At 40.3% G+C, this 16372-nt stretch overlaps 4 protein-coding genes across 4 annotated transcripts; 2 read left to right on the top strand and 2 right to left on the bottom strand.

Annotated features, from left to right (window-relative positions):
• Positions 1-1637: 1637 nt before the first annotated feature.
• Positions 1638-3878, bottom strand: LOC110099901 (inorganic phosphate transporter 1-6-like). Its single transcript, XM_028698444.1, has one exon. It carries the CDS (start codon positions 3321-3323, stop codon positions 1755-1757), a length of 1569 nt encoding a protein of 522 aa, XP_028554277.1. The 5' UTR covers positions 3324-3878; the 3' UTR covers positions 1638-1754.
• A 3918-nt stretch (positions 3879-7796) lies between these two features.
• Positions 7797-8330, top strand: LOC110099886 (uncharacterized mitochondrial protein AtMg00820-like). Its single transcript, XM_020827188.1, has one exon. The coding sequence runs from the start codon at positions 7797-7799 to the stop codon at positions 8328-8330; it is 534 nt and encodes a 177-aa protein (XP_020682847.1).
• Positions 8331-8399: 69 nt separating this feature from the next.
• LOC110099885 (uncharacterized mitochondrial protein AtMg00810-like) lies at positions 8400-9554 on the top strand. The gene has a single exon (XM_020827187.2). The coding sequence runs from the start codon at positions 8400-8402 to the stop codon at positions 9552-9554; it is 1155 nt and encodes a 384-aa protein (XP_020682846.2).
• A 645-nt stretch (positions 9555-10199) lies between these two features.
• LOC110099890 (CDT1-like protein a, chloroplastic) lies at positions 10200-13981 on the bottom strand. The gene is made up of 7 exons (XM_028698438.1): positions 13519-13981; positions 12812-12931; positions 12435-12669; positions 11644-12333; positions 11336-11537; positions 11153-11243; positions 10200-10802 (listed from the first exon to the last, which is right to left on the bottom strand). The coding sequence occupies exons 1-7, from the start codon at positions 13836-13838 to the stop codon at positions 10745-10747; spliced, it is 1716 nt and encodes a 571-aa protein (XP_028554271.1). The 5' UTR covers positions 13839-13981; the 3' UTR covers positions 10200-10744.
• Positions 13982-16372: the final 2391 nt, after the last annotated feature.

The raw sequence follows: 16372 nt of genomic DNA, 5'->3' as shown, positions 1-16372 counted from the left end.
TGTATTTGATTTGATTGATTGATTCGACACGACTGATTTGACGGATTGATTGATTTTCTTCTGTGTACGGATTTCTTCGAGATTGACGTGTATTGATTGAGCTTGATTTATCGATTTGCCTGCTGCTGCATTGACTGGTTCTATTGACTATGAATTTTCGTATTGCATAGACTCATTGACCATTGACTGTTATGGATTTGATTGACTGACATGCATATTGATAGCATCGTTGTGCTTTGATTTCAGTAGTAGGCTTTGGTGACCTGCTGGGCTATTTAAGCTCATTATATGTGGTTGATATTTTCAGGTCAGGGCAGGGAGTAAGATTGGAGATTGATCAAGACTGTCGACGAATCCTTTCACTATGGATGCCTGGGGCGTCACAGACTCTCCAGCCACCATCATTCTTTTATGACCATTCGACAACAATCCCCCAAATAAGGTCATATAACAATTGTTTCATGATAATGGTCATACAACCGCCGTCACCTGATTGCAAATATATAGCCACCATCCTACGACTAGGCTTTTTAACAATCATCGCCTGACTACAGCTTACCGATAATTTTTTCTTGATACAATCCTTCAACCATTGTTTCCTTATTTTAATTCCCTAACCACAATCCCCCTTTTACATTCCTTTGACTACTTTGGTTGGCACTATCTTATGACCACTATTATCCAGCTATAGTCATCCAACTGTCTTGGCCAGCATCATCTGATTATGATCTTTTTACTATTCTCATCATCATCATCTAACTAAGATCTTACGACCACCATCACTTAACTATAATCAAGATAATTCTTCAACTATTGTTGCCTGATTACAATCCTCTAACCAATATCACCTAGCTCTGATGTCTTGACCACGATCCTCCGACTAAATTGCTCGAGTACAAGCCTCCAACAACCAATACCCAACTATGATCTATGAAAAATTATCATCCTAACTACATTGACGGCCACTCATGTCATCTCCCACTAACGCCAACAATGTCGACGCACACTTCATGGCTTGTAAGGTTGATGCACGCCGTCGACACTCTTAACTCCTAACATTTGCATTAACATTTATGCCTGACTTATGAATATCTAACCCCCTTTCTTTCAAGGAGAACAATCAAATACACAACAAATGGCATTTTAAAAACAACTCATACATTATAGGGCTCTTTGAATTTCTATCACAAAATTTGTTTTGTATGACTCATTTATATGATATTGTATCAATACATTCCTCAATCACAGGAGAGGACATTATTTATGACCATTAATAAACGCTAGTGAAACCATCTCAATTGGATTAGACCAATATTTTTTTCATTTCCCAATTTTTCATATTAAAAGTTTAAAACTCTAATATATATTGCAAACCTTTTATTGATTCTTCATTCAAAGTATGGACGTAAACTCTCTATTGTTGTGAATTTTTAACATGCAATAATAGTTGGAAATTATTAAAATTGAATCTCATATACCAACCACTTTAAATTCTACATGTATATTTATATTAAATACTTAATCTTTTTAAAAATTTCAGCTTACGCTTGCATAAAACATGCATAGAAAAAAATAATAATAAATAAAAGAAGCAGGTACCACTAAAAAAACCCACAATCCTATAAAACTTCATTAGAGGTTCCGAGAACGTCCCGTGGATCCCTAGCGAACGTAATCCTCGCACGATATGGCTTAAACCAACGAGCGATCGACTCAAAGGGAAGGGAATCCACGAAGTGCCAATTTCATCTTCCTTAAACTTCTTCATCGTTCTCGCCTGAAATTTCCTCAAGCGATTTCCCCTTGGATTCCGGCACCAAAAACGTTAATAACATACCGACAAGATTGCAGCCTGCGAGCAGGAAGAGCGAATTCCTAACACCAATACCAGGAGGATAACCGTGGTCAGCCCGCGCCGGATCGGGATTCTGCGCAAGATAAAGAAAGCCAAATGAGCCAATGATCGCGCCCAGCTTGCCGCTCGCCGCTGATATCCCATGACAGGTTGACCTCAGCCTCGCCGGAAAAATCTCTGCCGGAACGATAAAGGTAGTGCTGTTAGGCCCAAAATTGGCAAAGAAAAATGTGAATCCATACATTATAATGAAACCAATGTGATGGCCTGGTGTCGTCCAGTAAGTGTAGGGAATGGCTAGGCCCAGCATGAACAGAGTCATCATCGCAAAACCCAACATTTGAATTGTGAAACGCCCGATGAAGTCGATTAACGCGACGGTGAGCCAATAGCCAGGTACGGTGCCGCAGAGGGCGATGAGGGTCTGCGCACGCGCGATGCGGAAGACCTCCTCGAGTGCATTCATGGTTGCCCCCTTTGGGATCCACCCAATCGCGCTAAAAATGTCTTTTTGAAAGAGATTCTGGCTGTAGAAAGCGATGTCAAGGAGAAACCATGTGGTCGTGGTACCGACGAGGTGGAGGCCATGACGGCGGATGAACTCTTTCGAAAATAGCCCGAAGCTGTTAGCTTCGTTTCGAATGATTCGCACGATCTTGTCCGGCTCTTCCTCGATCTCCACCTGGAGGACCTTAGACATGTCAGAAGCTGCCTGCTTGGCGTTCTTGGCGATAAGGGCGGTGTAGCGCGCTGTCTCCGGCATCTTCATTCGCCAGTAATAGGTGAGCGCGGCGGGGACAGAACCGACCATGACGATTATGCGCCAGACATAATCCGCCTCCGGGACTGTGGAGGCAATAGGGTCGACGGCATAGGCAGGTGCAGGGAAGTGATTTTTAAAAGCGGCGGAGACAGCGATGGCAACCATACCGCCGGCCAAAATGCCAAACCCCTGCATCGCGAACACGGCGGCAATGAAAGCTCCGCGGGTTTTCTTATTTGCGTATTCGGACATGATGGTGGCGGAAAGAGGATAGTCTCCGCCAATGCCGAAGCCGAGCCAGAAGCGGAAGAAACAGAGGGTAGCCATGACGCCTTTAGAGGTATGGCCGAAGGAGAGGCCGGAGAATACGGAGCAGATAACCATGAGCATGAGGGTCATGCCATAAACCTTTTTGCGGCCCAACTTATCGCCGAGCCAACCGAAGAAGAGTTGGCCGCTGAGAGTGCCGCAGAAGGCGACGCCGTTGACAGCAGCGGAAACTTGGGGAGGGAGGGAGCCAGGGGTCGGGGACCCGTCGACGTGGTAATAGATGCGGCCGAGCAATTTTGTGACCAGAGAGATGCAGAAGAGGTCATAAGCATCGGTGAAGAAACCCATTCCGGCGATGACGATCGCCGTGAAGTGGTACCATTGTGTCTTGGCGACATCGAGGGCGTTGAGTACCTCAAGCTGTTCCTTGGCCATTGTATCCGAGAGTAACAATGAGATCTTTCAACCCCTCTCTGTCTTCTTCCCTGGACTTGCTTCCTCTGCTTTGTGCCTTCTGAGCTGTTTCAAGATAGGCAAAATTAGAAAATCGGAACGCAACGGAGGAAAAATTAAGGCGGGCTTTAAACTTGTTCAATTTCTATTCAAATTAATATTTTTGATCATTGATTCCAACACAAATCTAATGCTTTGAACTCCTTCATGATGCAGTGGGGATGCTGGGTTACCTTTTCTTTCGCCGGAGAAGAAAGGGAAGGGCAAGGCAGAGCGGGGGAAAACGTGAGGATTTTCGAGAGGATTGGAAGGAAAGGAGGATGTCGGGGCGTTTAAATGGAAAGGTCGGTATAAGTGGGCGTCTATTGAAGGAATATTCTCCTAATTTTGGAGTCGATTTGTGGCCACAACCGCACATCGTTGTTCTTCACCTCCTAAATTCTCCATTCTCTTTTGAATTCATAAAAAAGGCGTGGATTTGTTCAAGAACGACGATCCCCTCGCGGCTGTAGTGGGAATTTTCCCTATTATTCTGCAAATTATTCCATCTCTTGAGAGATTTTGATGCGCTGCAGTTTTATCTATATTATTACTTAAGATAAATATGATATTTCTCGACCTTTAACTAACAAAAAATAATCATATTCAACCATTTTAAAATTATAATGTTATCATAAGTTTATTATTATTATTATTTGAAAATTTCATGGAATAAGTAATTTTTTTATATTTGAATTTTAAGTGTTATGTGAGTAAATGATGAATTAGATATTAAACATGTAAATTATTAAATTTTGTGTGCAATGAGTATAAATCCCCCCTTTTTTCAGTATTCATTTGGGAGGCTTTTTCAATGCTTTATTTTACTAAGTGCTATCATGTCATTTGACAACAACAACAACAATAGCAACATCAAGCACTTATCCCACTATGTGCGGTCTACTACATGTATCATTTATCTTCATTCTGTCATATTAAAATTCAAATTCTCATTTAAATCTAATAAAAAAAGTCATTTCTATTATTTTTTATCAAAGTCTTTTTAGGTCTACCTCTACCTTTCTTAACATTGTACAGATTTAATACATTTAGTCTCCTAAACGGGTCACCGGAAGGCCAACATTCTATATGAACAAACCATCTAAGGCAAGTCTTTAAAATCTTATTTGCCACTAGTGCCGCTCCAACCTTTAATGCATATATTCATTTTGCATTCTATCTATAAGAGTGAAACCACTCATCCACTTAAGCATCCTCATCTCCGTTTGGGTTTGGGACTTCTTAAAATACATAGCTTTGAAATTTTCACAAACAAAAATATGAATACCATTTTCTTTGAAATGATTTAAAGAAAATGCAAATTTTGAATTTGGAGTTTGAAAATGAAAATTTGCATTAATTTCACTTGGTTGAATAATTTGCGATAAAATGAGTTGTTTGCTCCCAATAAGAAAATTTGAAAAGGTAGCTTGAAAGACTTAGGATGGTTGCAATTATCGATAAAACCAGTTATATATTCTGCAAATCAAGGAATTGGATTTTTTATTAAGGTCTTAAGATGATGTGTCCTGATTTTGCTCAAAGTCAAGAACAGCAATAACATACAACTCAATCTTCCATATAAATAGTTATGATTTTTTAAACGAAATTTGTAATAAAAACTCGATGAAATGCAAGTTCAAATTAAAATCTGATTTTTGCAACAGTTTTACACGCAATATTCAAATAATATTTACAATTTAGTGAATAAAAACAAAATTTGACAAATTTTTTAATGCTTAAAATGATATTATTGTTTGAGTAAAAAAGGAGTTATTATGCTGATTTGTGCAATTGACTTTCTAATAATCATAAAAGGATTATTTTGATATATTTAACCATTTTAAAGTTTATATGCATTATTTTGATGCACTCAATGTAAACGTACAAATATTATACTTTTAGTTTATTACCAGTTCACCCCTGTATTCTTTATATATAGCATTCTGTACACATTAACATTTTGATCAATAATATTTTCTTTTCTCCTGCTTGCTCTGTTTCCACTTCTTGCCCGTCTCCTTCGTTTCTCATTTCTATCATGGTATCATGAGCCAAACAATGGGAGATCAAGAATCGGCGAATTCCCACCCTCCCTCCTCCGCCGCCCTCTCCGGCAACAATACAGAGATTCACATCCCTCCACAACTCAAATTTCTCATCTCCAATATCAAGAACCTCGTCCCCAATGCTCTCACCACCGAGAATTATGCGATTTGACGCATTCAACTTCTCCAACAATTCACGGCCAACGGCTATGCAGGACATCTCACCGGCACCATTACCTGCCCGTCCGACGCTTCTTCTCCGGAGTACCAACGTTGGCATTTAGCCGACAACAACCTCCTCTCCGCCCTCTTTTCGACAATTTCTCCACCTATACTTCCCTACGTCATTTCTTGCACTACAGCTCACGACGTATGGCTCGTTCTTGAAAGACGCCTTCAACCTACCTGTCGATCGCGCGTAATTCAGCTCAAGAACGAGCTTCACCATGTCCAAATGCAAAACTTGACCATGCAGCAGTATCTCAACCACGTCAAATCCATTGTCAACAACATTGCGGCATCCGGATCTCATGTCGACACAGAGGATGTCATTCTGCACATCCTCAACGGCCTTCCGTCCACATACACTTCGTTCAAAGCCGCCATCCACACCTCCCCGCTCCCTATGGATCTTGATAATCTTTATTCTCTTCTTTGCAGCGAAGAGATTAATGTTCATCAAGAATTATCCAGAGAAAATTCAACGGTGTCCGACGCTACAGCTCTCCATGCTATGTCTTCAAATCAGTCCCGCAATCGTCCTCCGCGCAGATTCAACAAGAACCGCACGATCAACACGGGAAATGCTCCGCCTCAACCCAGTGCCACTTCGAATGTGCAAAGCAATGCCTCTCCGAACATCACTCGGCCTATCTGTCATATTTGTAATAAAGTCGGTCACATAGCACTTAAATGCTGGCACCGCTCGAACCCAAGGTTTGTTCCGACCAATCCACGATCCATTTCAGCTATGCTTGCCCAACCTACTTCGTCTACCTCCCAAGATTGGATCATTGATTCGGGCGCCTCCAACCATCTCACTCCCGACTTGAACAATTTACAATATCAGACACCATATAACGGTTCAGACGGAGTTTCTATCGCTAACGGGTCGCAAATTCCGGTCGCTCACTCCGGCCAGGGACTTCTTCCGCTACCCGACACTCCCCGTAAGCTGCATTTACGTAATCTTTTACACGTTCCACATATTTCTCATAATTTGTTATCCGTCTCTAAATTAACCACTAATAATCCGGTTTCTGTGAGTTTTAATGCTAATGGATTCAAAATTAAGGATCACAAGGACCGCCGTCTTCTTCTTCATGGACCTCTTCTTAATGGCTTGTACCAACTTCATCCCTCAGCCAAAGCTACGCCCACGGCTCTCCATGCCCGCAAGAATCCAGAGACGCTATGGCACGGTCGCTTAGGCCACCCGCATCACCGGCTACTTAAAGAACTTGTTTCTTTAATTCCCGATCTCACCAAAATTTCTAATAATTTTTTCTGCAATTCTTGTACTGTGGCCAAATGTCACAAATTTTCGTTTAATAAAAATGTTTCCATTTCTTCTGCCGCTTTCGATCTAATACACTCTGACGTCTGGGGTCCTGCCCCAGTTTACTCTTCATAAGGTTTTCGTTATTATGTAATCTTTATAGACGATTTTACACGTTTTTCGTGGATGTATCTTATGAAAACGAAACAGGAAACCTTTTCCAAATTCAAACTATTCCAGCAACACGTACAAACTCAGTTCCATACCACTCCGAAGGCTTTTCGATCAGACGGAGGCGGTGAGTTTACAAGCCATGAGTTCTCGGCATTTCTACAGCAACACGGCATCCAAAGACAACTCAGCTGTCCTCACACACCGGAACAGAATGGGATTGCAGAACGAAAGCACCGCCATCTATTGGATCTTGCTCGCACATTGTTACACGCTGCACATTTACCCGATACTCTGTGGGCCGAAGCCATCTCAACGGCCAACTATTTAGTTAACCGGCTACCCTCAGCTTCCATCAACAATTAAATTCCCTTCCATCGTCTTCACGGCTATTCCCCGACTTACACCCACCTTCGCACCTTTGGGTGCCAGTGTTTTCCGTGGCTACGACCCTACGCCGCTACCAAACTTTCGCCGCGTTCCCAAGAATGCATATTCATTGGGTATTCCCCCTTTCACAAGGGCTACAAGTGTCTGGACATCCGTTCCAATAGGATTTATATCTCCCGCCATGTCACATTTAATGAAACCAATTTTCCCTACAAAACTCTCCGAAACGTTCAAAATCCGACTCCCTCACCATCTGTTCACCACACACCTCCCTCTCTGCTTGTCCCGCCGTCTCTCATTACCAAACAAATGACATCACCTACGATTTTCCCAACTACATCTTCTCACTCCAGCAACCAGTCTGTTCACTCTTCCTCACAAAATACAGAGGCTCCATCTCATAATTCAGCTATTCCCTTACTCCCCATTCAGAACACCACGGCCCAACCTTCCCATCCCATGCAAACAAGGCTAAACTATGGAATTTCCAAACCAAAGCAAATCATGTCTCTACTAACCACCACACCTCATAATTCTACCCCGAATACCTATGCTCAGGCCGTCAAGCAATCCCACTGGCGTCAAGCAATGTCCGACGAGTTTCACGCACTTCAGAAACAGGCTACTTGGACACTCGTTCAACCACCGGCCAATACACCCATTCTTGGGTGCAAATGGACATTCAAAACCAAACTTCTTCCCAACGGATCCGTCGACAAATATAAAGCAAGACTTGTCGCACAAGGCTATGATCAGCAATACGGTATTAACTACAACGAGACGTTCAGCCCCGTCGCAAAAATGACCACAATTCGCATCCTCCTTACTCTGGCCGTCAACTGACAGTGGCAATTAATCCAACTAGACGTCTCGAATGCATTCCTCCATGGCGATCTTACCGAAGACATCTACATGCGACAGCCCCCGGGTTTCATCGATGCTGCTTCACCTTCCTCGGTCTGCAAACTACGTAAATCTCTCTACGGTCTCAAGCAAGCACCGAGGCAATGGTTTGAAAAACTTACTTCATTCCTACAAACACAAGGATTCAGGTTTACTCGCTCCGATCCATCTCTTTTATCTTATCAAATGAATCATATACACATTTTCTTCTTAATCTACGTCGACGACATCTTAATTACAGGAAATAACTCGGCGGCTATTACTGCTCTACTCTCCAAACTGCACTCTCAGTTTTCTCTCAAACAGTCCAGCCAGCTCTCGCTGTTTCTAGGAATTCAAATACTCCAGCAGCCATTCGGTCTCTTTCTCTCACATCAACATTACGCCGAACGACTGCTCAAAGATGCAGGCCTCACCGACTGCAAACCTGCAACCACACCGATATCTCCCAAATCAAGACATACAGCTTCACCCAGCCAGCCGTTTCACGATCCGACCTTGTACCGACGACTAGCTGGTTCTCTACAATATCTATCCATCAATAGGCCGGACATTGCCTTTGCCACGAACCAAGTTTGCCAACATATGCACCAACCGACCATTCAACACTTTCAGGCTCTCAAACGACTACTCAGATATGTCAAAGGTACCCTCTCATTTGGACTTCCGCTCACCACAGGGGATCTCACCTTACGGACATATACTGACGCCGATTGGGCGTCCGACTCTTCCGACCGGAAATCAATTTCCGGGTTCTGCTCTTTCTTAGGACCAAACCTCATATCTTGGTCCGTCAAGAAACAAGTAACGGTCGCAAAGTCCTCTACCGAGGCCGAATATCGGGCACTCTCGGCTGCTACCTCCGACGTTATTTGGTTACGTCGTCTTCTCGTGGAGCTCGATATTTCGCAGCCTTCTCCTACCATAATTCACTGCGACAACACATCAGCGATTGCTCTTGCTCGGAACCCCGTCTTCCACGCCAGGACCAAGCACATTGAAATCGACTACCAGTTCATCCGTCAGCACCTCAAGACCGGAGCTATTTCCCTCACTCATATACCGTCGGAACAACAAATTGCCGACATTCTCACTAAATCTTTCTCCGCTGTTCGCTTTGATACCCTTCGTCGCAAATTAATCATTCGTTCAAAGAATGATTAATTTGAGGGGAGATGTAAATGTACAAATATTATACTTTTAGTTTATTACCAGTTCACCCCTTTATTCTTTATATATAACATTCTGTACACATTAACATTTTGATCAATAATATTTTTCTTTTCTCCTGCTTGCTCTGTTTCCACTTCTTGCCCGTCTCCTTCGTTTCTCATTTCTATCACTCAATCATTATATTAAATCTAAAAATATCTTAGGAACACTAAGAGACATAAACTTGAGTATTTATCATGATGACATATCCACTTAAATATTAATATCATTTCAGCTCTATATCTATATCTTAATGGCAAATACTACATGTTTTGATCAACTTGATAATTGCTATAGATCAATGAACCTATAGAAAATACTTAGGGGTTGTTTGGTTGGATTCCAAATGATTGTAAGGTATTTCAAATTCAGGGGTTTTAATAATTTTGGTATTTGATTGGATGAAAAAAGAATGCAAAATAAAATAAATAAAGTGTAAATCATTCTAGTTCTTTTTTCAGGTGAACCAAACTTGCCCACCTTTGAGGTCAAACGGTTTAACTATACATGTCATCCTGAACAAAACATGTAATTTTAACATCCAATTGCCTGTAGGGAAAGAATAAATATCAAAGATTTTTACTAACTGGAGAAATCTTCAAAGTAAAATTACCTTTTTTCTGGAAAAATCAAATGTCAAAACGCAAACATTGGTATGCAACTTTGCTTGGAGGTCCCTGAAGTACAAACACCGGACGGTTCTCCCGTCCGGTCCGCGCTTGGTACCGAGCCTTAGTATTGTGCTTGGTACCAAGCACAGTACATTTTTGGGATGATGTGGCGCATTTTTATTGGTCTCTGGACGACATCCGAACTCCGCACATAATAAAAATTCCTCCAACCAAGGGGCAGGGATAGACTACATTGATAAAAACATTGTACAAGACACAAGGCTTGTGTAAGGCCTACATTCTGACACATACTTCTTGAGAGACAACTTTCTCAGTTTCTCTATAGCTTTTGCCGCATAAAGATACAATGTTCCATCTGGTTTGTTAAATAGAAGCAAGAGCGTTGTGCTTGGTTGCAACCACCGGTGGTAACAGCAGAAAGATTTCAGGCACACCATTCCAAGCTAGCAAGCCAACCTCAACAATGGATTAAGCACTTTGAATCAGTAAAATTGTCACTGAGGCATTCTTTCACACGGCTACTGCAAGCCTCTGCCGAATCTCCTGGGAGCTTGACATTTTATTCACACTGAATATAAACATAATGAGTCAGAACAGCCATAGATGTCACTTCTGAATTTCAACTTACAAAAGCATAGCGAACTTATTTATTGTTGTAAAAAATGCACTTAAATTGCATATTTTGGAAACTTATTTCAGGCTTCTTTTGGTTGTTTGCTTGCATATGAATCTTAATTTATAAACAAGTCTAACAAAATAATGGATCTAACAAATCCCACTTTGTTTCAAATCATATTTTCTAACTTAAACAAATCGTGTGAGCGCTCAATGAAGTTAATAACCAATCCTAGTTATATTGATCTAAGTTTTAAAAATCATTACATTATAGCAGAAAAAAGAAAGATCTAACAAACTCACCGGTAGAGGATGTCCCCTGTAGCTGCCGCCTTTCGAAATATCCAATCTGGCGCCAATTCTTCCATTAACTCCAACTGTTCTTCAACTTCATCTGGAACACCAAAAAAAAAATTACTATATATCCTTAAAGGTTTAAGGGGTCATGTTTCAAAGAACAAAAAGACATTCTAACTTAATTCTTACTTCTATCAATTACACTGCAGTTACACGAAAGAATCTTGTGAATAAGCTCTTGCTTTGTAATTACAGATCTATTCCCAGATTGAAATATCAGGAGTATTGAATCAAAAAGTTTAGGCAAACTTGCAATCATCTTTTTCCGTAGCCTTGCCCCAGCTACATTGGCATCCCTTTCCTCCATCGCTTTCTTTTCCTTGTCCCTTATCTATAGACAGAAAATGTTATCTCGGGTCAATGAACCAATACTGCATACGAACTTTGTTGCTACTGAGATAATTCCTAAATTTATTAAAACGATTAAACCAACTTACATCTTGTAGAAGTGACTCTGGAAGAAAACCAAGCACATCATCTTCTACTGGTGAACTTTCAGACAAGTTATCTTCACCGTCTGATTTCACATTCTTCCTTGGAGTTGGAAATAATTTGGTCCGAGTTTCCCGTTTCACAAGTGCCTTTTGTGGAGTATCATCAATTGATGGTATGCGACTTCTCTTTGGGGTCTGAAGATCTGGCGTAGTGATCATTAGCCTAGCAGAAGATAAAATGTCCTTGATTGGAGTGGATTCTATAGATTTTACTTCACTTGAAATGCTGTTGTGGGCACTAATCAACACTTTTGAATCCTCTTCAATTTGTTGATCATGAATCACCAAAGGTCTTTTACCGGGAGAAGAAAACAGTGGTTTCTTGCTGATGGAAGGCTTTGAAGAAAATTTAACAGGGGATGGGAAACTAGAGGCTAGTGAATCAACATTAGTGGCAACATCATTGACGGAAGTAAGAGGAGTTTTCATTTCATCAGAACATGGAGTTCTTGTAGAAAACCTCCTCTGGAAAGATGCAGAGAAGTGTGAAACTTTAGTTAAATTTTCTGCTGGATGGGCTACAGACAATGATCTAGTTCGAATGGAAGGAGCTAATTTATTGAATTCTGTCAGCATGCTTGGGTTTGTACGACCAAAAGGATGTGGCAGTGTTTCTTCTGGAATGTCATCTTCCTGAAAACGAGGTAAAAAAGCTCTCCTCAATGAATAATCAGAAAATGGAAACTCACACCAGAAAATAAGAAAGGAAACCAAATAAATTCATAGAACACTACCTCTGGATGTTCTCTAGCAAATTGGACAAGCCTATCTCTGAAAACCTTTCTTAAGGCTGAATATGGACTCTCCCCTTTTAGTTCCGGGTTCCTTTCCACTGCATCCACTTGCAAAGAAACTTGAAGTTCTGGCTTCATGCAACAAGTGGCCTCATCACGCAAAAGCACTTTTTTAATTGAAATTGCTTCAGGTAATATATGTTTCATTTGTGCTAAATGCCTATAAGTAAATCTCCTGAAATAGCCATTACATGCATAGATAAGCAGATTAATTTGCAGCCCTTAACTTCAAAGGTAATCCAAATCAAGTTAGTACCTATAACCCAGCTAACAAGAAAAGAAATTACAATAATATCAAAATAGATAGAAATAAGTACCTCTCTGTTAAATGTTGTATGCTAGCACTAATGCTTGTAAATGTGGACGACGCTCCTTTCAGCCTAAGTAATCGGACTGAACTGTCCAAACAATTGAAGAACTCTGCCAACATCTCATAACTGCATATAAACAAGGGCCATGTTCAGGAACAAATATTTGAAGAAAATATTAAGCTACAAATACAATGAAACAAAAATATGATGAAAATCTTTCAACAATGATAGAGCACAACAAATGCACGAGAATTCACATAATGTATAGCTCTTGATATTTATCAACTGATTGATCATAGACCCTAATTTTAAGAATAAAAGGGTGCGGTGATATCAATCTAAAAATTTTGACGCCGATGTTAAAACTCCTCTCTAACATTTGAATACCCATCAAATAACAGACCAGAAACCTCAAATCCTTTATAAACTAGTTTTCTTTCTTTTTCAACAATCAAGGAAAAGAAAAACATATTGACAGCTAAATAATAGAAGACAAAAAATGAAAAATCGAATAGCTTTTTCACCGGATTGATCCGATCCCTTCATCATTCCAGAAGTGATCATAAATCTATAATAATTGGAGCATAAACAAAGTCGAGAAAAATTAAATACCTAATTTCAACTTGAGTTTAAACTTTGCAAAGTTAAACAAAATAAAAAATTCAAGATTCAGATTATCTTTACAAAGAACGAGCAAGAACTCAAAAACCCACTTTTCTGAAAGCTTCGTTGTCTTTCTGGCAGCTGATAACATGGCGGCGGAAGCAGAAGACGATTTAGATTTCCGCTGCAGCTCTCCATCGGATCTGGGAAGATCCAGATCCGATGGATTGGTGGATGTGTTTCGGGTCATCCGCAATCCCATGGCGACCTTACGTACATCACATACTGAGAAGGACAGCTTCCGTTTGCCGGCCCGCCGAAGCTGTTGGGCCGGCTTCTCCGGCGTGGGGATCTCATCTGACGCCGATACATTAGCCGATGAAGCCTTACGCCAAAGCGGGGAGTTCAGCAGTATCTTCTTCTTCTCCATGTCTTCAGAAAAACCAGATGGCTTCACAGAAGGATTTTTTAAACAATAACGAATAACATAACACAAAAATGCACCTAGCGCCAAGGGAAGAACAAGCGGAGACGACCGCAGACCAGCTAGAAGCCTAGAACGAGGGCGAAGAGAAAGAGATGAGACGTCAAGTAGAATCGCGGACAGCTAAACAAGGGCACGACTATTAAGGATAATTTAGGTCGAGGGTTCTTTTGGCGGGAGAGGGATAATGGCGGGAACGCCAGATGGAGCGTCCACGTAGGAAGCGTTATAAGAAATTCATAAACTCGTTTTTTTCTATGCCCCTGCAGCATACGTATCTTTTAGTTTTTGCTTTAAGAAAATTATATTTTCTAAGAGAAATAGATCCGTTTGGAAAGGCTTCCTTACGATATCATAAAAATAATGTTGATAAAATAATTTTTTTAGAGCTGTTATAAATAATTTTAAAAAGCAATAAAATAATAGATAATTGTTTTAAACCGCCTCCTTAATAGTCTTTATTAGTTATATCACCATGGAAAAAAATAATAATCCCGACCTGGTCAGCGAGCACCCCTAGCGACTAGTTTTTAGTTTTTTTTAGAAAGTTTTACATACATAACACTTAAAACTATTCTAATTACTTATCTAACAGCTAAACATTACTATTTACATGCAGACCACCTAAATTCAATTACTGTCCTAAGAAATACCACTCCGTTAACTCTGTGCGAACCTTCGACCTCCGCCGAAAATTCCATCATTTTAATGTTAGCTAAAAGCGGATGTCAACAGTGGCTGCTTTAGAAAAAATAGAAATAAAAAAAAATCACAAATGACACTTAAGATTATGGGTGTAAGTGAGCTGAGTTGGCTCATAGGCCGACTCGAGTTCGACTTTTTTATGGGCTCGCGAGTCGAGCTTATCGAGCTTACGAGTCGAGTTTGAGCTTGATAAACGTAAAGATTGGTGGATGTTTTGTTTTTTATGCATTTACTTAACAGTCTTGTAAGTTATTTTAAGTTATAGTCAATTATTTGGAACATAGTGGCAATTTTGTTATTATTGATTTGAGAAAATACATATTTATTTTGGATCGCTATAGAGTTTAGTGCTTTCCAAGAACTGAGAGAATTTTTATTTGATTTTGAAAAAATGCAGTTTGTTTTTGCATAATATTTTTGGATTTTTCTGTACAGAAGTTGGTTTCACTAATTAAAAATAATAATAATTGAAAGCTAAATTTAATTTTAAATGCCTTTCTACTGTTTATTTTTTTACTAATTAAGTGTTATATTATCATTTTTATCTCGTAACTAATAATAATTTATATGTTAATAAGTTCTGTTAAATTTAATACCTTAATGATTGATAGTTTTTATTTTTTGATATATTGAATATATTTAATTAAATTAATTCGGGATAGTATTAGTTAATTTTTATAATTTTTCATTATTTTAATAACTTGTCTGCTGACGCCTTTTTTGGTCATTGATTCTATAATAAAGAGTAAAATTATCAAAACATATAAAGATTAAATTATAATACAAGAAGAATCATAAATAATTTTTTATAATAATGATAAAGATATCTATGATAGAAAATAATGAATATTGCACCACAACAAATACGCTATATTGGAGGATAGAGTTATCAATATCTGACACGATCAGAAAATCTGACTCGAATTCAACCCAAAAATTCTAAGTTAGGGTCAACCCAGACTCGAAATGATTGGGTCCGGGTCAAACCGCAAGCCCAAAATTGACTCGGACTGACACATAACCCTCAAAGTCGTGTCCGCGTTAGCCCGTCACGCATCGACATCTCATGAGCCAGTCCACCATTTGTGGGCCTCCTTCAAAGGTTGCCCTTCATTGTGCTCAGCCATCCACCCATCAAGGCCGTCATCGAGTCAGCTTGTCATCGCGTCTGCATCTCGCAAGAGTTTAGGTTTCATGAGACCTAGGTCCTAAACGGCTAGATCGCGAGTCGGCCAGACCTGCACGGGGCTAGACCTGCAATGCCTTATTGCATGCAGCCATTTCCGTTATCGGTCCGCCTCGCCTGCTGTCTTCATGGTACCACCTCATCAGCTGTCGTCAACTGTGAACAAAGTTGCGGGATTTGTCGTCGATTTCGTCGAGTCATTCCTTACGGGTCGTTTCAGGTTGACTCAGACCCCAAGTGGGTTGGATTTAGATCCGAAAAATTGATCCGTTTACATAAACGGATTATATTCGGCATGACCCAAATAGTGCCGGACTAGTTTTAAATTCGACTCAAATCTGACCCGTGATTCGAAATTTACATCCCTACTGACCAAATTTACATCCCTACTGGAACTTTTATTTTATCCAGTGAACGTACGCTCCTCTACGTTCGGATTAAGACAAAAAAAGCGCAATACCGAGTACCGAGTTGTAGGTATTGCACTGTTTTGATTTAAAATCGAACGTAGAGGAGCGTGTGTTCACTGGATGTAATAAAAGTTCTCCCTCTACTGAGCCGAGGTGCACATCCAACGGGCTAACCCTGT

This window comes from Dendrobium catenatum, unplaced genomic scaffold, assembly GCF_001605985.2.
Source record: "Dendrobium catenatum unplaced genomic scaffold, ASM160598v2 fragScaff_scaffold_1088, whole genome shotgun sequence".
In the NCBI taxonomy this organism is placed as follows: Eukaryota; Viridiplantae; Streptophyta; class Magnoliopsida; order Asparagales; family Orchidaceae; genus Dendrobium; species Dendrobium catenatum.
The sequence above is the reverse complement of the archived record's forward strand: the minus strand, read 5'-3'. Positions and strand labels throughout refer to the sequence as shown.

What these genes read in the sequence shown, in the direction of transcription:
- LOC110099885 (XM_020827187.2), top strand. Translation starts at nt 8,400, where the DNA reads ATGCGACAGCCCCCGGGTTTCATCGATGCTGCTTCACCTTCCTCGGTC.
- LOC110099886 (XM_020827188.1), top strand. Translation starts at nt 7,797, where the DNA reads ATGACATCACCTACGATTTTCCCAACTACATCTTCTCACTCCAGCAAC.
- LOC110099890 (XM_028698438.1), bottom strand. Translation starts at nt 13,838, where the DNA reads ATGGAGAAGAAGAAGATACTGCTGAACTCCCCGCTTTGGCGTAAGGCT. An exon ending in ATACAACATTTAACAGAGAG is followed by an intron (nt 12,670 to 12,811) that starts GTACTTATTTCT and finishes TGGCTATTTCAG; the next exon opens with GAGATTTACTTATAGGCATT. An exon ending in CAGAGTCACTTCTACAAGAT is followed by an intron (nt 11,538 to 11,643) that starts GTAAGTTGGTTT and finishes TTCTGTCTATAG; the next exon opens with ATAAGGGACAAGGAAAAGAA.
- LOC110099901 (XM_028698444.1), bottom strand. Translation starts at nt 3,323, where the DNA reads ATGGCCAAGGAACAGCTTGAGGTACTCAACGCCCTCGATGTCGCCAAG.